Genomic DNA, 23,781 nt, shown 5'->3' with positions numbered 1-23,781 from the left:
TTATTTTTTATAAGGTAAAACATCACAGACATCATAGGATATCGTGTGAAGCAGTCACTAACAACAACAACAACAACAACAATTGCTCATATAGGAGGTGATTTTATTAGAAATAGCTGGTAAGAGGAAGTCCAGGGACTAAGGAAAAAAAAAAGACTAAAACTTAGGAGGGGCAGTGTCTCTCTCAGAAATGAAAGATGGCATTTTTTTCTCTCTTTTTTTGAGCCAACCGGAGGTAAAAGGGAGACTAAAGGGATCGCTTGCGGCGTCTGTCCGTCCGTTGTCCGTCCGTAACGCTACAAATACTTGAATAACTCTTTACTGAAGACTTCAATTTCAATCAAACTTGGACGGAAGAGTGGTTATACAAAGTTACACATTCTACCAAACATAAAGGTCACCTCAAGGTCAAATGTCACAGGCAGGAGTCAATGAACTTTAGGGCCTAATGTTAAGTTTTTCCGGCGCGTTTCGATTATGGCTCATTTCGTTTGATGAATATGTCCGTGTTTGTGACCAAACTTGGATGGTAAATGTCCCTTGGGGAGTTGAAGGTCATCACAAGAAGAAAGGTCACAGACAGGGGTCAACGAACTTTTAGGGCTCAATATGTTAAGGTTTTACAGCGCGTTTAAGGGGATTACGGCTCATAACTTTTGATCCATATGTCCGTTTGTTGCCAAACTTGAGTGGTAAATGTCATTTGAGGAGTTGAAGGCCACCTCAATGTCAAAGGTCATAGGCGGAGTTAATGAACTTCAGGGGGTTAGAAAAATATTATTTTGTTCTACGCGAATGGGCGAATCACATTTACGCATTTGACTTGTTCTTCCTTCGTTGTTTCATTGCTTATCCAGTTTTGATCTGATACACGGTCTACAATAATTCCAAAAGAGGAGAATTGATCGACCTGGCTGTATAATAGCGTCATTGTTACCACCATCAATATCACCAATGTTACCAATTGTTAAATAGTATAGGAATCATTTGTAGCAACACTACAGGGGGTTTTTTTCTGTTGTCATTAAGCTTCGCTTACTGCAGTAAGACGGATAAGGTTGGCTTTATATATTGCTAGTGATCCTTCTCTCCGTTCAGTTTGAGCGAATTGTTGTGTGTAGTACTATGAGAAAGATGACACTAGCATCAATGAATTAAACAATCATGTTTCTCTTACTAAGTTTATTCATTTAAACTTGTTTAAACCGTGATAACTTGAGTTATGTTTCACTAATGTTTTTCAGCAATTTGTCTTGTCTCTTGACAGAACAAATGAGAGAGTCCTGAAACAAGAGTCTTTCATCAATACTGACGTCATGTCTCTTACGCTCTACTTGAGGGGAAATGTCAGAATTGTCCCTGTTGACTTGTCTTTCGTTAACATCAAAGTAAGTTCATAATGTTACATACTGTATACACACAGTTTTTATTGTATATTTACACATACAAAAACAGAAAAGAGCGGAGGGCTTGTGCGCTAAAATCTTTCTAGAAATTATTTGTGGAAAGATTACAGCGTTATGAGAATTATACATAAAAGAGGCTCACATCCTGATTCAAGACTTCTTTTATTTCTGCTGTTATCAGCTGTTATTCATTTATTCATTTTACAAAACTGGTCCGGTCGCGACAGCATTATGTAGCATATGCAAAAGTTACCAATACATTCTTTAGCAAAAACGCCCTACCTCACATATCGTATGAAGTAAATACACAATATATTACTCTAACAAAATTAATGTATATTCATGATTGATTTCTCTCCTTAACGATACTTTCAACCAATGTCAAAACATAGTATAGTTATACCACATTTATCTATAATCGCGAAGTAGAGTAATCGTTTGTGTTGTTGTCATGCCTTGAATTTGCTGTTCATCAACAAGTGATTGTGTATATTTTGTAGATATGAACTGCCAATTCAAAATTGAATGATATCAGCCATGTTGAAATAATTGCACTGTTCATATCTTTCCAACAGCAAGTCAAGCCGTATTCGAATGCAACCCTGCGAAGTGAAATGAACTCCACCTGTTCGTGGTTAACGGACAACAGGTTGGTGTCTTTACATAGGTGTACATTTAATATTAGGTACAGTCAAATCTGTCTTAGCGACCATAATAATGTCTGTACCGCTCACCAGCTGTATACGGCCACTAAAAACAATTTTCCTCCTAGATAAAAATCTTTTCAATGAACCTGTCTTATTATAACTGCTACTTTCATTTGTTTCCATATAGACTGATATGACAGTGAATTTGAATTCATAATTACACGTATATAACCGCAAATGTTGGCTGAAATAAAATACCAGTACCACAATTACATAAATATTATTGTCCATTGGAGTGTGGGAACTTTATGTCTTTCAATGTATAACTTTGTGTCACGTTGTAGGTTATTTGATTTTATACTTATCTTATTTATTGCTTTTCGAGGAAAACTGCAGAAATAGAACAAAAATATAAAACCAAGAACCAAGCAAATATAAACGAAAAATATGCATTATTTCTACAGAAAATGGAGCAACCGCGGATGTGTCACGGACTACAGTCAAAGTAATGAAAATAAGACGACGTGTGAATGCGGCCACACCACCAGCTTTGCGGTACTCATGCAGGTTGTTGAATTTGAGGTGCGTATTGTCATGTCTCCATTTGGGTTGAATTGCTTTCCAAAAGTTAACAACGATTAGATTTTTATCTTCTTTTTAAAGAAATTTCATTCAGTTTCAATTTTCATGTCTAGGAGATTAGTAACAGGTAGTAGAATATTCTAGATACCAATGGCGATCACACTGAAAATAGCCATTACAATGGGAATGATTATAATTATTAGAATCACAAGTACATCTATATTTACGATGTTAGAGATCTACCTCTTGTATATTTCAGAATTTGCAAATATAATGTAATTAATCTGGAGGTTTGATAGGGCAGTATGCAGACTAGAACAGTTTTGATATTTATCGATTTGCTTGTGATGTTTCTGTTGTTTTAAAGTGAGTGCCAAAGCAAGCTAAGTCCACTTCTTACCCCCCCCCCCCCCCCCCCCTCCCTTCTCTCACTATCTTTCTTTTTTCGACTTTCTGACAATGTTACAACCTCAGATTAGCAAATCAAACAAGATAGCTCTCGGTCTCTTCAGCTACCTCGGGATCGGTTTGTCTATCATGTGCCTCGTCATTGCCCTTTTCATCTTCTTCACCGTCGGGTACGTACAGACTCTACTCACCTTTATCATGGCTAAGACCAAGACCCCCCTGTGAGGAGGTCCACGGTCCAAGTCCCCTGGCAGCTCCACACCCCCTCTCCCTTCCCGTATGTTCCCCTGGGTCAGAGTCCAAGTTAGCACTGTCTATATGAACGTCGATCCCGTTGGTTGCTTATATCATGGACCATACTAGGGTCTATGCTTAGGCCCCCTATATATTCGAGCAGTTCATTGATTTCTGCTGTGGCAGCGTAGAACTAATTTGTTCTGCTCTCAACTCGGCTTTCAAGCCAACTGTCAGTGTTCTGTTTCTGCTATTATAATGTTGTCATTGAAACGTAGGTCCTGGGGGGCATTTCATCAACGAGTTCGTCGGAGTTTTCACCGACAAATTTGCTATCAGCCAATCAGACGCAAGGATTTCATTAACTTTTAACAGTTGTCAGTGTAAATCCTTGCGTCTGATTGGCTGATAGCAAATTTGTCGGTGAAAACCTCCGACGAATTCGTTGATGAAACGCCCCCCAGTCCGTACTTTTTCAAAGTACCGGTAGTCTGTCCTACTTGCTCAAAGTTGATAAATCGCTATGGTTTCCATGAAGTGATGTGTGGATAATGACAGAGAGGAAATTAATTAAAAGGGGATATTTCTTTCCATGAGGAAACGACAAGAACAAACCAGCAAAAACTTGTTGTTGTTGTTGTTGTGTGTGTGTGTGTCATAATTTCTCTGTATGATTGCTTGATTGTATACTTGTTTCCTTGTTTGCTTGTTTTAAGTACCTGTATGATTTTGCTCAGAAATACACGTATATCTAAATAAGGTACACGATTTTAATATTCATCTTCGCTATGTTTAAACAGAGCACTGAGGGCTTCAGAGAGGAATATGATCCATCGCAACCTGATGATCGCTCTTCTCCTTGCTTATATCACCTTTTTGGCGGGCATTAATCACGCGACAGATATACCTGTGAGTGCTGTTTTGCCATGCGTTTATATGAATGCGTCTGTAATAATGTAAGAACTACACCTGTAGAGATGTTTAAATTCGAAAAGTAAAGCAGGGAAGCAATGTTAAAGTGATTTGTTTTTCAAGGCTGTTTATATTAGAATGAATTACTTCTAAATGCATTGGGTAAGAACCATGATCGTGATTAAGGACATTCTACATAATTAACATTTATAAGACTGCATAATGAATGGCTATCACACACGTCCAATAGTCTTTGACTGTTATGAATCATAATGAATATCATAAGATTATACAAAATACATTCATCTTAAATATGTTTTTCCCACTTATGTGTGGATAGATTCTTTGTACAGCCGTGGCAGCCCTCATGCATTACCTGTACACTGCTGTCTTCTGTTGGATGTTGATCGAGGGAATACACCTCTATCTCATGTTGGTTAAGGTAAGCTGATCCACCTTCCTAGAAAGCACATACATTTCTAGTTGATTTGAAATAACAACAGTGTTAAAGGGAAAGTCCAGACGGTTCTAATAATTACACATCATATATAAATTACGTAAATCAACAGCTCCATGTTAAGATTTCTGGAGTTAAGTGTGGTCTTTGACCAGAGAAACTAATACTGAAACCGGAAGAATCACACTGAACGAGGATGATGACATGGCATTTTAACCATAGGAATGCATGAGTGTTTGTGTGTGTGTGTGTGTGTGTGTGTGTTCAGCATACAGCAAAATGTAATGTATGTTTCTTGTGGTTTTTTTTATTGTTTTTTTTTATTTTTTGCAAATCTTACCATGTAGGCCCTATATGAAAGATAACATAAACTTATGCATGTCTCTCAGTAAAAAAGCTATCTTGATCATCTTAATCAAGCCAGTCCATATTTGCTTCATACTCAAAATCGTGTGCTGCTGAATTACCTTCTTTTTTTTTCAACATACCTTATTTTTTTTTTTACAGAGCATACTTTATAACCAAAATTATATCAAATTCTGCATAACTCTTAGAGAAAAAAAAATCTTGATCAACTTGGTCAAATCTATCAACATCTGCTTCATTACATAAACTCCCTCACATACGCAATCACACACACACAAACATATGATAATATATATATATATATATATATATATATATACATATATATACATATAGTTAAAGTTATAGTTATTTACGTAAAAATTATATCAGTGCGTGTGTGTCTCTAAGAGGATGCAAACACAATCTAAGCTAATTATGCTAACATAATCCAAGATCTAAGTGACATATACCACAATGATTTTCATTTTGTCATAACAGGTGTTTGGATCGGAGGGTAGTAAGCGGGCCTACTACCTGGCGGTTGGTTGGGGAGCACCAATCATTATCGTCGCTATCTCTGTCGGAATAATGTATGACGACTATGGCACCGAAGAGAAGCAAGTTATTCCCTGATTTGTGTTTCTTTGTTTGTTTGTTTGTACGTTTTCACATCTTTATGTCTATGACGTGTTTGTGTGTGTGTGTGTGTGTGTGTGTGTGTGTGAAACCACGTGTTTCATTTGTCTTCTAATGTGTGTAAGTGAAATTATCACGTCCGCGGTTGAAGTCTCTTACAAAATAATTGTGTATGTGTATGCATGGGTGGGTGTTCGTGTGTGTGCATATATATATATATATATATATATATATATACACGTATATATATGTGACCGTGCACCTCAAAACGAACATAAAGTCGCACACACTGATTTTGCGTGAGGACTGAAAATAAGTGAAATGGGTCAACCTAGCCGAACTTGACTTTTTCATATTTTCTGAAAGAGCGGGTCTTCTTTTATATTATGCTAAAATTTGGTATCCTAAAACGGGCAGGAAAGTGTGTTTTTTTTTAGCAGTTTATCTCGAACATTTTTGGTAGAATAGTGTGATTAGGTGTGTCTTTAGAATCCCTTTTTCATTTCTGAAAAACCTTGTCCACACTCTTCACTTTCAACTCTAATAACTTTTGAAAGGATAGTGCTACTGCTTTGAAAGTTGGCATTGATTATGGACAGAATGTGTTAATGAGGCATGCTTAATTTCAATTTAATTTGACAATCTCTTCATTGTTGTTACTCTGGTGGTTTACTTCCTGTTTTTTGTCCCTTTTCATCGCACAGCCAGCAGGGTTTGGTAAAGATTAAGCGCTTGAATAGACACTGTACTTCAGAGCCTCTTTTCTCAGTTCACACTTTTCCTGAGTTTGTGCTTTCTTTCCAATATTTAGATAGATTAGGAGAGTCCATTTGATTTGAGTTATACATCATTTTAAAGCTTAAAGTCTGTTCTTTCAGAATATGGTATTAACTAAAAATTCATGTCTGGCGACTTTTTGTTTGTTTTGAGGTGCAGGGTCATATATATATATATATATATATATATATATATATACACGTATATATATACATGTGTCCATGGGTGTATATAATTATGTGCATTCCTGAAAAACACATCTATTTTCTGTTTTAATGTTTTTATTCACATTATAGAGAGAAGCAAGCGCCAGAAGAGTAATGATAATTATAATACAAACGTATTCACGTATCGTCTTTGACAAAATAAATAAACCGATAATTAACAAAATAACAAAGGGAAATGTACATGGATAGCAATGTGGCGGGCAGGCGGAGAGAGAGAGAGAGAGAGAGATCATTACAACTAAGAAAACACGCTGAGAACGGTAATGGCGTTAAGTTGCCACTAGTGTTCGACGCACCTTAATCGCCCTTCTCAGCCGACACATCGACGTTCGATTACTATAAAAAATATCGGTAGTTAACCTGTGGGAAACTGAGAAGTGATTAAGCTCACGTTCAAGTTCAAAATCATTCGTTTTTTCCACAATATATAAACATAAATCTCACTTTCTTGGGTCACAAAAAACAATGCATACAATTTGTACAGAGAAAACAACCATAATTAAAAAAACTCACAGTAGTGATACATTGCAATAGTTGTACTGTGTGAAAGAAAGGTTATTATCAACATTTTTTTCCATAATTTATTCAAAGATCGATATCTCTTCGAACGGAACACATATTCCATTGCTGAAGGATAACAGAAAGGAGGACTTATTCACTACTGCCGAACCTTGATTCACAGTTTTCATGTGACATCACATAAAATGACAAGCATCGTGAACCTCAAGTGAACCTTGCGAGTTTTGATTTAGCTCAAGCTTCAGGACAGCAGACACTCCTGTTATCCTTTAAATAAACCTTAAAATTAACTTGTCTTCTTTAATATGCTGTTCCCTCTTCTCTTCATACTCGTAACAGGTGCTGGATGCGGACCGGGTCTCCCGTCATCTGGGCATTCGTTGGCCCAGTCATAGCAGTGATTCTGGTAAGCTATAAGGATTAAAGGGACCCTATACTAAACAAAAAAAAAATGGTTGAGAACTAACTTCAGGATGCTAACAAGTTTTGATGAGGTAATGCGAAACACCTCATGAAATATTAAAGAAAATGTAATTCCAAGATGAATTCAACGCTTATTTGATGAAAATTAGTTTTGAAATGGTTGAGATACCCAAAACAGGGCAATCCAGACCTATAATATAAGGCGAGACTCAGACTCACCTGTCATTACGATTACAATGTTTTAATTTGCTTTTATGTCTCAGCCATTCCAAATAAACTTTCAATTTCTAATAGAATTATTGATATGCTTTTTTACTATTTCATAAATGGCTTCGTCGTATCTCGCAAAAGAGTAAAAAACCCAGTCGTCATCTCTACCAATAATGTATCATTCCTTTAAGGCAATGATTGTATTTTGTTGTTGTTTTTTGTCTTTCTGCCTTTCACCTGATCACAAGTCAAACACACACTGATTAATATAATGTCGTTTTGATGTACTAAGATATAGTTATGCAAAAAAAGAAGAAGTGAATTTAAACAATCAAGAGGGTTGCCATATACATGTATCATATATATAATCTTGATTTATATATCAACATTACTGTCTTTCTTTATTTACCACGTAGTTCAACATGTTTGTTTTGGTCATGGTCATGCGGATCATTTATCGCTCCTCTGCCATCAACGTCGATTGTCCGGTTGACCAAGTCAAGTAAGTACCTTTGTATTTTGCGTAATTGTTTGATCCATCTGTACTGTCATATATAAGAAAATGGATAGTATACTTATATATAAATGAAGATAACGAAAAGAAAACACAGCTCAACATTGAAAGCCATTACATAATGAAGGTAAAGCTTTCAAACAAAGGGAAACAGATGGGAATAAAATAAAGTCTGTTACTGTTTTAAGTAGAAAAAGAAAGGAAGAGAAAAAAAATAAAGCAAAGAGAGGAAAGTACTGAAATATAGCAAATCAACGAAATAAAGCAAACTAACAAAATAATGATAAAACACAGCAAACCATCAAAGTCTGCACCTCAGTAAGAATAGCGTTGCAAAATTCTATAATCATTATACTTCTTGCCTTCTCTCCGGCAGAGCTGCGGCTAAGGGCTCTCTGGCCTTGCTGCCCATTCTCGGCGTGACGTGGTGTCTGGGGATCTTCGCTGTTGGCAGTACCACCATCGTATTCCAGTACCTTTTCGTCATCTGTAACAGCACCCAAGGCATTCTGCTCTTTATTTTCCACTGCCTTCTCAACTCAGAGGCAAGTATGATCATCCGTTATCGCAATTACCCTCTGGACAATTACCCCTGACGCTTACCTTGACCCTAACCGTGTTTGGTAACCCTAATCCTGAACCCTAATAATAACCTTAACCCAAACTCTTAACCTAAACCTAATCTTTACTCTCACCTTATCATTAACCAGTATTTAGCAGGAAGTAATTTTCTGTGGAGGGGGGGGGGATTGACCTCATACGTTTTTGTTTTCTTAAATTCACATTGTTAATAATTGTTCTTTTCAATTTTCACTTTTACGCTAATGCATGATGCTTTCTGAACCATTTGAAGTTTGAAATACAAGTAGCAATAAATTACACAAACCATGATATACAGTTGAGTAGATCCACGGATATAGTCGTGTGCTTGTCTTCATTTTAACAAATGATGATGCTTTCAACCCAGAGTCTGTATTCTCTGCACCATTTCTAGGTTCGGAACGCCCTCAAGAGAGAGAAGGAAAAAATGGGCTGGTCCACTGCAGGTCCAGGGATCTCTACAACCCGGAAAATTAAGGTGAGATTCAGTAGAAAATCTTTTTTTTTTAAACAGTGATTAGTTTATTTAGTTTTCTGGTATCACCCAGATATATACATAATCCATATTTGTGACCCTGCACCTCAAAACAAACAAAAAGTCGCCATACACAAATTTTTAGTTAAGACCATATTCTGAAAGAACAGACTTTAAGCTTTAAAATGATGTATAACTCAAATCAAATGGACTCTCCTAACCTATCTAAATATTGGAAAGAAAGCACAAACTCAGGAAAAGTGTGAACTAAGAAAAGAGGCTCTGAAGTACAGTGTCTATTCAAGCGCTTAATCTTTACCAAACCGTGCTGGCTGTGCGATGAATGGGACAAAAAACAGGAAGTAAACCGCCAGAGTAACAGCAATGGAAGGATTATCAAATTAAATTGAAATTAAGCATGCCTCATTAACACATTATGTCCATAATTAATCCCAACTTTCAAAGCAGTAGCACAATCCTTTCAAAAGTTATTAGAGTTGAAAGTGAAGAGTGTGGACAAGGTTTTTCAAAAATGAAAAAGGGATTCTAAAGACACACCTAATCACACTATTCTATCAAAAATGTTCGAGATAAACTGCTAAAAAACACACTTTCCTGCCCGTTTTATGATCCCAAATTTTAGCATAATGTAAAAGAAGACCCACTCTTTTAGAAAATATGAAAAAGTCAAGTTCGGCTAGGTTGACCCACTTCACTTATTTTCAGTCCTCACGCAAAATCAGTGTGTGCGACTTTATGTTCGTTTTGAGGTGTACTGTCACATTTATCTGTCATACAGTATTGCATATCACATATACTATTAAAGTGTATTTACTTGTTAGTTCGCTATTTTGTTTTATCGTATTTCATTCAATGGCGGGATAGAAATGCTCTTGTCCAACGTGGCACCTGTATTGTGAATAAATGAACAAGATATTTCTTAAGGAATAATAAGTGTTTCCGAACAAAAGTGACAATATATCATCACCATTATTACAAAGGTTTCTAAATTAGGATTGTGATTACTTAACAAGAACAAAACTCCGCCAGACTGAAACAGTGTTGTTATGCAACTCTTTCTTGTAAATCCCGGATAATACATCTACAACTGAATATAAGAAATATCCCTTGTCATTTGCTGCAAGCATACTATAAATAGTGAGCCTGCATCACCAAACCACCACCACCATCACACACACAAAAAGAAACTCAATACAAGGATTTTAATTAAGGGCGGATTATAAACGAGCACACCCTAAGCTTCAACATGGCATCATATTAAGATTATTATAACTCAATACAAATTGACTTTTCAAACCCATCTTTTTAAAAGAATGGAAAGCATATTGCTGGTATATGACCAATATATTCTGGAAAAGTGTTTAGAGAGGATAACAACGGGGATTAAAGGAGATGGCTAGTAACTGATCAGTGGGAATCAGTGGGAATGCTGGGGGATGATTGTCTCAATCCTTGTGGGATTCATTTCAGAGTACATGTTATATCTATTGGTGTGTGAAAATTATTTCCTTCAGAATGGTCTCATATTCAAGAAATGTGCAGTTCGATCGCCCCGTCACTGTACAGGCATGCTAACCTGGAAATATTAAACTGCACATTACTTGAATATGAGACCATCCTGAAGCAAATACGTTTCACACAACAGTAGCTATATAATGCACTCTAAAATGAATCCCACAAGGATTGTAACAATCATCCCCCAGCATTGCCACTGATTCCCACTGATCAGTTACTAGCCATCCCGTTTAATGTCTTGCGTTTCGTCAAGTGCGTATTTTCACCCATCCGTGCTCACTGCATGAAAGGAACAATGAACAAGATATAAAATTCCGTGGCCACCATTATGAAGGGATTATCAAGCTATTAGAACTGAAAATTTTTACATCTTGAAGTACTTTCTATACATGACCGACACTAACTTCTTATGAAATATCATCATCCTTTCAAAAGTTATTAGAGACGAAAGTGGCATTGTTTGAAGTTGTTAGTCATCATTTGATTTTATTTGTCATCCTATACCATTATAGGTCAATTATTTGATACTTGGTTCGTAGTTATGATCGTTATGTTATTCATCGTGCACACTTGGCTATAAAATTTGAATCATGGTTTTGTGGTAAATCAGTGAAAACTGTGAAAACTCGCGCAATATGTTATGACTTTGCTACGAATTTGTCAGGTGCACCCATCCAGCGATGACCCCAGCAGCGGAAAGAATGACATGAAAGGTAATTGTACTTTGTTTGGTTTGTTTATTTCTGTGTGGTTCATTGTCCTTTTATCACAAAGATGTCATCATAGACATCCACGTGGAGACAATAATTTTTATCGTCAGGCGATTTACATGTGTATGTTCACGTTGTTGATAAAGGGTGGTCATCCCACGGGTTGAACAACTACTAAATTTCCGGCTAACGAGCTACACTCGAAGGCAAATAAAGCCCGTGAATGCGACACTAGGCAAGATAAGGTCCACAATCTCATGGGTTCACGTCACGAGACCGACACCCACAGGTCATACAGCTCACACGTCATACAGCCCATAAGTCATACAACCCATTAGTTCGACACTAAGCTAACAAGGCCGACGAGACCCACACATTAAGCCCCGTGGTGTATTTGTCGAACTAGTGGGCTGTTTTTACCTAGTGTCGAACTCATGGGCTTTATTTGCCTAGTGTCAAACTCATGGGCTGTATGACTCGTAAGCTGTATGACTCATGGACCTGTTTTTAATGTCGAACTCGTGGGCTTTGTGACTCGTGGGTGTCGGGGCTCGTGGGATGACCCCAATCTCACGACCAGGGCAAACAGGTCCACGAACTCGACACAATTAAGTCTGTGATTTATGATGAGTTCGTGTCGAGATCATGACATGAACCCCTACATCTTATTAGCAATATTGTTGTTGTTCTCAAGTTTATTCGTTCTCCTTCGTGTCTTTTCTTCCACTTTCCCCCTTCTGTGCGTCTCCACGCTGCCTATAACAATAAATCTGTTGCTCTTCAACTGTTCAGTGCATACTATTTTATTTCACTTCCAGGCAAGTATAATGTTCACTGATTTTAGTAACATATCGTTTTTTTTTTCTTTTTTCTTTCTCTTCACTCCCTCTCAAAAAAAAATCAAAAAAAAATATATATATAGATGGAAAGAGTGCTATAGACACTGAGGAGAAGTCAGTTGCAGTTCTTCGACCTGGAAAGGTATTACCGAAATTCGCTAGCAGGAAAATATTTATTTATTTATTTATTTATTTGTTTATATATTTTATTTATTCTATTCATTTGTTTTGTGTCAGTAGGGTAGCTCTGTCAGTGGCTAAACACTACTATTGATAATTGATTGATATAATCAATTATTTTGTTACCTATGATGTATCTCAATCAGTCTTGGTATTATCATTAAGTGTAATAGATTGTTGTTCAAAATAGCTTGACTCTAAGAAAGTTCTACATACGACATCTCTAGTACACAGTCCTTGCACTTACATTTACGCTGTTTCTGTACAGAGTGGAGAGGAACAATTCATCCTGTCATACTTTATAATCAAATGTTGACGATATTATTCTGTTTCTATTTGTATTGTAAGTATTAGTTTCATGTGCCTTGTGATGCATCCCTCTCTTCCTCTCCCTCTTAACTTCCTCCTCGTTCGATACTCTGTAGCCAAAGTCATGCTTTCGTTACATCTGTACTTCATACAAATGATCAACAATTTGATATAGATGGCAACTGTAGGTATTTTGTACCTCACGAATTTAATCATCAAATGTCAGATTATAGTGTATCTTCCAATTTAAGTTTATTACATGGTAATACTCGCAGCATAGTATAGGTTTTCCCCGGTCAATTTCATACTTTTGTCATTAAAGTTCCTATTCAGAGCATTCGATTTCACGCATTCCACGCTCGCAGCACTGAATCAGCAATCAAATTCAAAATCCGGTCATTCGAATTCACTATCCGAGCATTCAAATTCACTATCGGAGCATTCAAATTCACTATCGGAGCATTCAAATTCACTATCGGAACATTCAAATTCACTATCGGAGCATTCAAATTTAAGAGAGGAGCCACGCATTTCATCAATGAGCAGTCAAATTCATGTCAAGCTGGCGACGGAATCTCGTCGGTCATTCAAATTCGTGAATAGGCAACCATGTTCCAAATAACTGCATTCAATTTAAATGAAGTCCTGAATTTAGTTAGTTTGGGGTCGTGTATGCATGTGTTTCTCATTTGGTTTTGAATATATTGGGGATTTATGATGATTATTTATTTTGCAGTAGAGGTCCACCTGTTCATTGACAATTTTGAACTCGCGCTTAGCAAATAGGAATATACACGCACATGTCCCTCGGATTGGACATAAAAATGGAGGTCCCATGTGTAAGAGAGTCACAACTCATGCACGTAAAAGATCCCACTTCATTTATTCATCGCAAAGACCAGAACATCAAACTCGACCCCCATATTATGGAAGACCAGCATTTGCAGCTGAATATGGGTTATCCAAGCCATCTTCTTCGATGAAAAATGAAACAAACAAACAAAAATTAGGCACTGTATAGGCCTACAGACGAGCATAATACGGAGAGTTGTTTGACACTTTCGAGGAAAAAAAAAAACAATTTCGACTCTATTGAAACTGATACTTTTTATACGTGTTGTTTGTTGTGTATTGCTGTCTTATTGATTTACTTTTGCGGGACTATGTGAGACCATTGTGTGTCAGTTTGTCTTTAAATTGATGAATTGTGATTATCATGATTATGTGGTTGGTGTTGGGGGCGTTGCAGCATGCAGTATCACCAAGAAATATGATTACTAGTCGTTGTGTTGTTTGGATGCAACTGCTGATTGGACATTGCCAATTTGAAACTTATTGAGATGGAAAACAAAGAATACATGAACAGAGAACAATGTAGAAACCTGTAAACAATCATAATTACACTATATGCAAAGCCTTTATTGGTTGTGTTGGCCCCTTTTCTCTTTCTTAAAAGTCTACTCTCCATTTTCCTCCTCGTTAAATTGATTGTACGAAGTAGGAACTTGATCGCCTAAAAATGAATTTGAACGCTTCCAAACAAGCTCTTTGGGACTATCACGTGACTATCGCATGAATTTGAATGCACGAGTAGGAAAGTTGGTGCTTCGCATTTTGAAATTGAATGCCCAATCGTGAATTTGATTTCACGAAAACGAAATAGAATGCCCCATAAATGAAATTGATCGCTGGGATTCTGAATTTGAATGCCCCGAATATTATCGCGTGCGTGCGCTGCGTGAATTTGAATGCACATTAATGAATTTGAGTGACAAAAGTATGAAATTTACCGGGAAAACCTATAAAAAACTTTGATAATTTTTCTCATTTTCTGTCCTCCATACAGTTCTCTTTATCCAGTGCTAAAATACTCTCTATTCAAGTTGATGTGACAACTGGTAACTCTTCTTTTATCATGTAATGTGTAATTTACAGACCCCCCCCCCCCCCCCCCGCAAAAAAAAAAAAAAAATACAAATACAAATACAAATACAAACCTGGAATTATTTTTAGAGGACTTAGAAACCCTGCTTAGGAAAATTAACTCTTACAATAAGATGTGCTGTTTGATGGGTGATTTCAATATTGATCTAGCAACTGAGAAATAATTCGACTTCAACCTTTCTTAATATTTTATTATCACATTCATTTTCAATTATTGATAAACTGACAAGAGTTTGCACCTCAGTGAGCTTCTCTGATAGACAACATTTTTATCAATATGCAACGAGATACATTAAAGTCAGGTATATTTTATGCTGATATATCTGATCATCTTCCAATCTTTGTGATTTTTACCATTTTGATTTCAAAAAGATCTTTTCAGTCTACCAAATATGTTCAACGTAATATAACGTCTGATTAAATTAAATGATTAAAGAACAATTTGGCAGTAGAAACTTGGAGAGACGTTTCTGCATGCGAAGAATTTAATTCTGCCTATGATTGTTTTCTGAATAATTTTTTTTTATTATTTTGATAAGAATATGCCTTTAAAACAAATAAATGTTAAATAGAAGAAAAAACACCGGTGGATCACGAATGGTATACAAATTACATATAAATAATTGATTTGATTTAGAATGTTTTGATAGATAAAGACTAAATATTTCTTGGCATCACCTGTGTACATATCCGTGTATGTTTTGTTGTGTAACTGTTTTGTTGTGTAAAACTAGTTTGCTTTTGTTGTAGTTAAATAAGCCGATAGTTGGTTGAAACTGTTTGTTTATTTATTTATTTGTTCACGAGGCCCCAATATCAAGCTCGGCTTACTGAGGATCCTTCTGTATGGTACCTTGACTTTTTTTGTTTATCATCATTATGTCTCCGTTCTTTGTCACAATGATTTGATTACCTGTCATGTGCAAAATCAGCCATGAATTATAATGGATCAAGTGTTTATTTCAGAAAGTGATCAGCGTTGATCATATTGTACCATACAGAAACAATAAAATGAAATGAAATGAAATGAAATAAAAGGGAAAGAACAAAAACATGTCATATCTGTTATGTACTACTCTGATTAATGTTTATACGAGCTGGTATTATAATATAATACCAGCTCGATTAAAAAAAAAAAGGAGAAGGATATCATCCAGTGCGGAATAACGATTTTCAGATAACCTGACTACCAAGCTGTGAAGTCACTTCGAATCTTTTCTTTTCCATTCATCTCTTCTCTCATACCTTGTGTGTGTTTTTGATTGTCATTCTATGGGCAAATAAGTTCACTTTTCCATTGTCTTCAGTTATGAGATATTCTCTTCACCCTCTTTAAGGTCTAGTTTACCTTTGGGAGCAGTGATTTAAAAAATGCTCAAGATATCACATTTGATGCATACACGTATGTGTAGGTCAGTTGTATCACAAAACATCCTACCATACAAAAATTTGTGCAATAAACCCTAAAATATGAGGAGATACCAGCATTTTTCTCAATAAACCATAACTGTATACGGTTTTTATAGTGTGGAAGCATGTATATAACTATTATTCACATTTTGTGTATTTAACAATACTTAACATCGATTATATGGATTCAAATTTTTACAGTGGTTGTTTCTATCCCTAACTCATATTCTAGAACTATTTTAAAGCACTAATGTTACTATTAGGTATTTGTTTCATCTGCAAATGGTAAATTATGCCTTTAACAAGTACTTCGAATAACCGTGGTTCTTTGGTTCTTTGGTTCTTTCTCCTTGTATCAAAGGGATCTGGTAAAGCTGATAGTGAGGGAAACAAGAAGAGGGACGATGAAATTCCTCTCCCCGGACAGATTGGTGAAGAAGCAATGGAGGACACACCCCCTCGCACCATTCGACAGGTGAATCCTGGTCTAATCCCCTACCACCATCCCCGCCCCATACCGCTATAATCACCAAACTAATTCAGCATGTGCCCCATGCAACATCTTTCACAGTGTTTCGTGGCAACTTGTAGATAATTGACTACTACTTGGTTTGCCCTCTCTTGCAAGTCTCCAGATTCTTGTTTTCAAAGGTTCTGACCAGCAAGATCAAGATTTGGGGAAATGGATTTTACCTTCGGGTTGTTGTTGTTGTTTTTCAATTAATTGACTGCCATGATTTATTACACTTGTGGGCACTCGGATTAGCATTTTGGAGGTGAAATGCGGATTGTTTTCGGCTTTCACGACTGACATGTACGAATTAATACAAGGTTCCGATCTTACTCTGATGAAAATAAATGCAATTACAGTAAAGAAGTCATATACATGTACCGCAATATTCATGGGTTGTTTGTCGTTCTTGCTGATGTTTTTTTTTTCAGTCAATAAACTGTTATTTAACCTCTCTATGAATTCAGCTGGTCCATACCTACGTTAATACCTCAAACAGATCCCACAAGTCTTGCAAGTGGGGGCTACCTTGTTATACATGAGCCAGCAGCCATTTTGTACCCTTCCCATCATTCAGAATTTAATAGACTTTTGATGCAACAGACAATTCAATTAGGGTGAATTACCTTGCATGCTCCCCTTTTACATGTTTTATGTTGGGATTGTCCATAGTAAGTGTTGTCACAGTGAAATAATAATATACGGTATGGACGACATAACATGTACCCATTCTTCACTTTTGGCATTTAATGTACATTATAGAATTGTACGAAACCTGTAGTATGTGTGGAGTTGGTGTTTAGTGTGTGTGCGCAAGCGCCTATTGTTATAAAATGGAATATGATATTTGGAACTGCTAGATACAGTTTGTTATCTCTAAGGTGTGATATTTAAAGGGACTGTACAGTACTGGTTGAGGCGAGGATTCAGGTTTATAACATTGTTGATGAGATAATCGGAAACTCATGAATTGGAAAGAGCATGTAATTTCAAGAAAGATTCAATTGATTAATTTGATGACAATTGGGCTTGAAATGTATGAGATATCAAAAAAAGCGATCCTAATAAAGTCGACAGGCCACGACTTTGATTAGGGTCTCTTTGTTTTTCATTACTTTTAGATATCTCAGTCATTTCAAAACCAATTTGCATCAAGTAAACTTTTGATTCCCCTTAGAATTGTATTCTCTTTAACATTTCATAGAGCGGCTTCTAAATATGTCGCAAAATGTACAAGCTGAATCCTCACCTGAACCGGTACTGTACAGTCCCTTTAATGCAACTCTGGCTTCAATCTGCCCATAGAAAGAAGGCACACGATGATCGCTAGGGGAACTCAGTCTCAAACGTCACATTCTGAATGGAATTTTCTTGACTCTTTTTTCTTGGTACCTCTTTCTTTCTTGCATTTTGTTGATTCGGCAATCCCAGGTAGCCAAAGCTAGAAAATGGTTCTCCTATAACATTCAATTGCCTTGTCTCGCATTTCTTGAATATCAGATATATACAGTCATAAGATGTACCATTAAAAGGGTAAATTGTTAAAAAAAAAAAAGATGATGAACACCTGATAAATAAAGGGGTGGGATCAGTAATGGCTTGTTTAACTGTTATGTTTATCTTGGTTGTACTTCCGTCGTATACGTTTTCTATATACGTTGTATATAAATTCTTCAGTCCAACACATCGCAAAGATTATATTTTTTGTGTACACTATTCCTTTTTTACAGAAATGAGGCGAGGACATCAGCGTTTTTGTCGTTGTTGTACGAGCGGTGACTTTGATATAGAAGTTTTTATTTTTGCTTTGCTACAGAGAATTCTAGCTGAACAGACTCTCGGTCCCATACGTACCAAAAGACGTCAGTAAAAATGATAAGGAAAAAATATAAATATAACTGCACAACAAACAATGCGGCTATAGAGCAATGTACCCATCATTAAAAAAAAAAATAAGCAAAAAGTTGTAATGTCAAAAGTCTTACACATCAATTAATGTTTGAACCCTGTCGAAAAAAAAAAATGAAAAAAAATGAAGATGAATTACTGGTCGCAATATTTGTCAATACAGCATGAACACAATGTAGGGCAGAAAACCAACCTCTCAGTCATATTAGGCCCTACTTTTTTTTTTCGTTTTGTCTTCCGGCACTTCTCGGTCACGTGCATGTGTTTGTATATAAGAGAAATTTCCTTCGTTATCCCTCATCAAATTTTCAGAGTGATACATCACTGCACTTTTAAATTAGACACCTCTGGAAATTTCGTTGCTTTATTTTTTTTTTTTCGTTGATTGAGCAAAATGATAGTTTTCAACATTTTGTTTTTGTTCTTATCCAGACGGCTCTGACAATATTGGGCACTTGACAAATCAACCTAATTATTGTTGCTTTTCCAACAGAGATCGATTTTGCTCAAGACTCAATCGATTTGTGGTACAATTTGCCTATTCATTCAAATCTCGTCCTGGTACAAATTGCCCTATAGCCGCAAAATATTTGTGCGTATAAGATTCAGAACATGTCATCCGGTTTATAGCATGTTCATCATCTTTGCGGTGTGATGGTTGAATTAGATGTAAAATTCAGACAAGATGTCTTAGATATAGTTCTTCTAGAATTCTCTTTTCAGCAGTTTTGCTTGAGTTTGCTCTTTTTTTAACAAAGTGTGCACGTGGTATGGACTTGCAGTTGTTTTCTTCATTCTTGTCATTATCTTTCCTGCCGATGGGCTTGAGTGCTGATTTGATATAATTTAATGTTATCGTTTTCTTTATCATTATTCTCTGATGATTTGGTACCATTATTGACACTGCACCTGCACAGCATGTGAGCTTCGTGCGATTGTGTTTAAAAAAGCATTACATGTTGTATGCATGCTCTTTGGCTTCACCACTTTATATGACTGATTAAAAAAGACTGTGTTTTATTTGTTGTACAAGCTATACGTAATTTCCCAAATTTCTTCTCTGCTTGGCTGCAAGAGCCTTGCTCAGACTTATTTATTTCTGCTGAAAACAAAGCCTAACAGTATAAAAAATGTAGTATTATAGACACTATCATCGCTAAATCTTCAAAACCAGCTGCCAAAAATGTCAACGACGCTGTTGGCCATGTTGTGATAATAAATGATAACACATACAGAATGGATGAATATATTTGTATAAATACATAAATAAAGAAATAAAGAAATAAGTAGATAAATATATATATATATATATATATATATATATATATATATTTACTTATTTATCTATCAATCTATATAATCATCAAAATACTGTAAGGAAATGATTACATGAGTTTGATACTTCAGCATCAAACATGAGAAGAATTGAGAGAAGATATCTCACAAATGTATTTTTTCTCTCACCCTAGCTTCGTTTCTATGTCCTTGGTTACCACATTGAGACCTTGCTTCTATCTTAAGTTGTTCTCTTATCTCTTCCTTTTTTGCTTTGGCCCTTTTTCTAATTCACATGTGTATGTTTTTGTCCCATTTCATCTTTCTATCTTCACCTCTCCGTCTCCAGGAGGTGACCACCGAACGCGAGTTGAAGAAGGACGGATGGAAGATCAACGAGCAGCGGAAGGTCACGCGCACTTTTGTTCGAGTCGAGGCCGCCGAGTAATCGCAACCGAGAGATCTATCGAATCACACATTGTGATCGATAGTACCGGATGACACGCGGCTGATCGTCGCTGGAATTTTGACAATTTCGCACACCGTTTTGACGACTTATTGGCATTGAGTGCACTTGAATCCTCTTTCCTTGCGTGATCTATGGATGAATAATCATGAATTTTGGCTGTCGTATATCTAGTCCTAAGATTGAAGTAGGTATGATTATTAATCAACACTTTGGACAAAGAATATTTGAAATGTAAAACAAAGCGTTGTTTTAACGTAATGCACATTAATGATCTATGCGCGAGCGTACAAGCAACTGAAATCATTACAAAAGACCATGACAAGCGTATTCCACTTAAATTTCTGTAATTGATCACTCCTTTTGTCTTCAATCTTACACTGAAATAGCAATCATGTCCTCGTTTGCATGAGAACAAAAAAAAATCGGTCGTTTTTATCTAAGAGCAAACAAGCTTTGAGATTTTGCTGTATTTAGACCATAAGATGTTGGATTTTTTGCATACACTTAATTTTTGTTACACGATTTCTTAATTGAGACAAACTGATGACCTGATCCTTCACATGAACAAGAGAGAAAAAAAAAACAAAAAAAAAAGATGCATGAGTTATATTATTAGATATAGCATTGCTTATTAATCCTCTGGAAATGTAAGATCATTTGTAGCGTGTGTTAAAATTTATAGTTTGAGAGTACCATACTTTAAAAAGAAGGATTTGCTGACTTTCCTTCGTAATTTGAATGTTTATTATTCACTCTATAGCGGTTTGCACTTGTTTTATATTTCTAAATCCACGTCAATGCTATCTACATTCAATATTAAGCAGTATATAACGGTTATTTGGAAGAAACCGGTATTACCGCTGCACTCGTGAGCACAAAAATTGTGCATACTGGAACAAACGTTTTTGTACAACATTACGGGTTCACAAGTTGTTCAGCATCTATTAAGAGTGTCGAACATTCGAAATGAAATCGAGAATACCAGGTTATGTAATGTATGAGGAGTATCTTTGTTCACTGTTGGGCAAATCATAATTAAAAAGGAAGGAAGGAAAGACAATCCATATTCACATATTGTGGTATATATAGAGAAGAGAAAAACGCGCGGGAATGCGCGGGAAAATCGTTATGTATATATTTATTTATTCATTGATTGACAAATTAAATCACCAAGGAACGAAATGTTTAAATAATGTGTGTGCACAAATAATTCAGTCAAAATCAAGACGGTAAGGTATAAAGTAACAATTGGAAGAAAATGCAAGGGTAAAAGGGTGGTTTGTTGAAGACTGATACAAACGCAGCTCTGAAAAGATCAAACTTATGAATCAAATTATCATGTTGCTACCTTGAACACAAAATAATGAGTCGTTCTTAATTTTACCTGTGCATTAAGCTGCTGATTTGACATCGTCTTTCTTTGAATACAATAATGTGGCTTCTTGGTCTTCTGCATTTGATAGTGTACCCGCTATGTCTTTCATCTTTATCTATGTGTGTTTGTGACATCAGCATCGCATATTCCATTTATCAGAAATGTGTACCTTTATTTTTTTTTCATAATGGTGTCATATTCGAAATTTCTTAGAAAAAAAAAGACAGACTGCACAAAAATGTGGCCTATTATATCTCGAGTGCAAAACTCTCTAAATGATATATATGTTGAGCTTATAATGTATACTTTAGAGCTATTATAGTGGATGAACATGCACGCACAGATTATTCATGTCACATGCTGACTTAGGCCTATTAATTGCCTGCTTATGTCCATCACGATCCAGTACTGACGAGTTATCAGGCTATGCTCTGCTTTTATCTCAATATGTCCTTTTCAGAAAAGAAAAAATCTCCTGTACCTACGACTGATACACTGTATACACTGAGGTTTTCACTGTGAGGAAAGTCTTGAGTAGCACGGTCATGCTTACAAAGAGCTTTTTCATAATTATCTGGCATAAATGAAGCTTGGAAGAAGGGCTGTTAGAAATAAAAATCTGTCAGGACCAAGAGTTTTCATAAATATGTTCGCTTTCTCACATAATGTAGTAGTGATACTAGCAATGACAAAATAATTGTGATAATAATGATAATAATGGTAACAATGATTATCATTTACAATATTTAGTCACACTAAAAAAAATCTCTAGGCGCTCAGAAGAAAGAGGAAGAGGAAAGAAGAATGAACAGTTTAGTGCATATTATTTTCAGAATGAAGCAAAGTTTACATGGTTTAGTAGCATGATAACATTATTTTAAGTGCAATTTGTTTTTTAACATTTTCGGTGCCAGTGAGTCAAATACGCTCAAATTTTACATACGTACATAAGGAAGGATAAGAAAAATAGCACAGAGGGTTAAAGGTAACAAACGTTTGGATAGCTGATGGTATTTCCATCCACTTTATCTATGTATCAAAGCAAATCCCAACCAGCAATGTCTGAATTTCCACGTCTAATTTCTGTCCATCTATGGTAAAAAAAAAAAAAAGTGTCTTTAAGAAATATCGTTTCTAAGCATAGAGGCTTGCCACAATGTCAGAAAAAGGGGAAAAAAGGTGATAATAATACTAGTGTAAATGAATAGATAAATAACAGAAATTGAATATTAATTGCCATTGTTATATGTAGAGAAAATGTTGGTTGAGATGAAAGCAAATCATTTACCCATTTAAAGCTTAGAAAACTTGTGCAGAAAGCATTGGGAGGAAGACAAATTGTGTGATAAATAAGTTCGATTTAAATGAATGTATGTCGATTATTGCCGACCAATTTAACTATTTGCATAAAAGTTTGGCAAGAATCAGTGGCACCTTTGCTGAGACAATGCGATACCACAAAAATTAAATCGCAGATAGTGCTGAAATCAGACTGCCCACATAATCTAAAGTCTAGGTGCTCTCTGACCTTAGCAAATCTGTGAAGAGCGCTGTAAGTTGAAAGAGAAGGGGAAGAGACAAATGCAATGTGTCGATACCACAACCCAAGGGTGACGGGGGAAAAGGTGACCGTTATAGGCAGATGACCGCTATAGAGAAGATATAGGATGACTTTTCTCTCAAGGGAATTGCTTTAAGTGGCCTTATGCGGCAGGTGGGCACAATAGACAGGTGGCCACAAAGCCACGTTTTAATGTACATTTCTTTGTTATTCTCAGAAGAATGGAAGGGGGAAAAAAAGAAGAAGAAAACGGACGCAGTCATTCAAAAAGTGGGAAAAAAGGTAGCTATGATATTAAAAAGTTCCAAGTGCGCCTTACTGAAAATAGCCAAGTGCCTTTCTTGAGAAATGAAACTATCAACAGTTCCCACACCACCCG

General features: G+C 36.1%; 1 protein-coding gene across 1 annotated transcript in view; it reads left to right on the top strand.

Annotated features, from left to right (window-relative positions):
• Positions 1–20,886, top strand: part of LOC139709215 (uncharacterized) — a 47,857-nt gene extending 26,971 nt beyond the window's left edge. The window contains exons 12-26 of the mRNA XM_071621164.1: positions 1,268–1,388; positions 1,982–2,055; positions 2,518–2,635; positions 3,110–3,213; positions 4,078–4,186; positions 4,530–4,631; positions 5,493–5,611; positions 7,493–7,559; positions 8,203–8,288; positions 8,677–8,845; positions 9,295–9,378; positions 11,576–11,624; positions 12,544–12,602; positions 16,665–16,778; positions 20,347–20,886. Coding sequence (XP_071477265.1) covers positions 1,268–1,388; positions 1,982–2,055; positions 2,518–2,635; positions 3,110–3,213; positions 4,078–4,186; positions 4,530–4,631; positions 5,493–5,611; positions 7,493–7,559; positions 8,203–8,288; positions 8,677–8,845; positions 9,295–9,378; positions 11,576–11,624; positions 12,544–12,602; positions 16,665–16,778; positions 20,347–20,445 — 1,474 coding nt within the window. The 3' untranslated portion in view covers positions 20,446–20,886. The remainder of the gene's footprint in view (positions 1–1,267; positions 1,389–1,981; positions 2,056–2,517; positions 2,636–3,109; positions 3,214–4,077; positions 4,187–4,529; positions 4,632–5,492; positions 5,612–7,492; positions 7,560–8,202; positions 8,289–8,676; positions 8,846–9,294; positions 9,379–11,575; positions 11,625–12,543; positions 12,603–16,664; positions 16,779–20,346) is intronic.
• The last annotated feature ends 2,895 nt before the right edge of the window (positions 20,887–23,781 follow it).

Source organism: Diadema antillarum, unplaced genomic scaffold (genome assembly GCF_040938485.1).
Source record: "Diadema antillarum isolate AM-2024a unplaced genomic scaffold, OU_Dant_1.0 seq00001413_RagTag, whole genome shotgun sequence".
Lineage (NCBI taxonomy): Eukaryota > Metazoa > Echinodermata > Echinoidea > Diadematoida > Diadematidae > Diadema > Diadema antillarum.
This window is presented reverse-complemented; position numbering and strand designations above follow the sequence as displayed.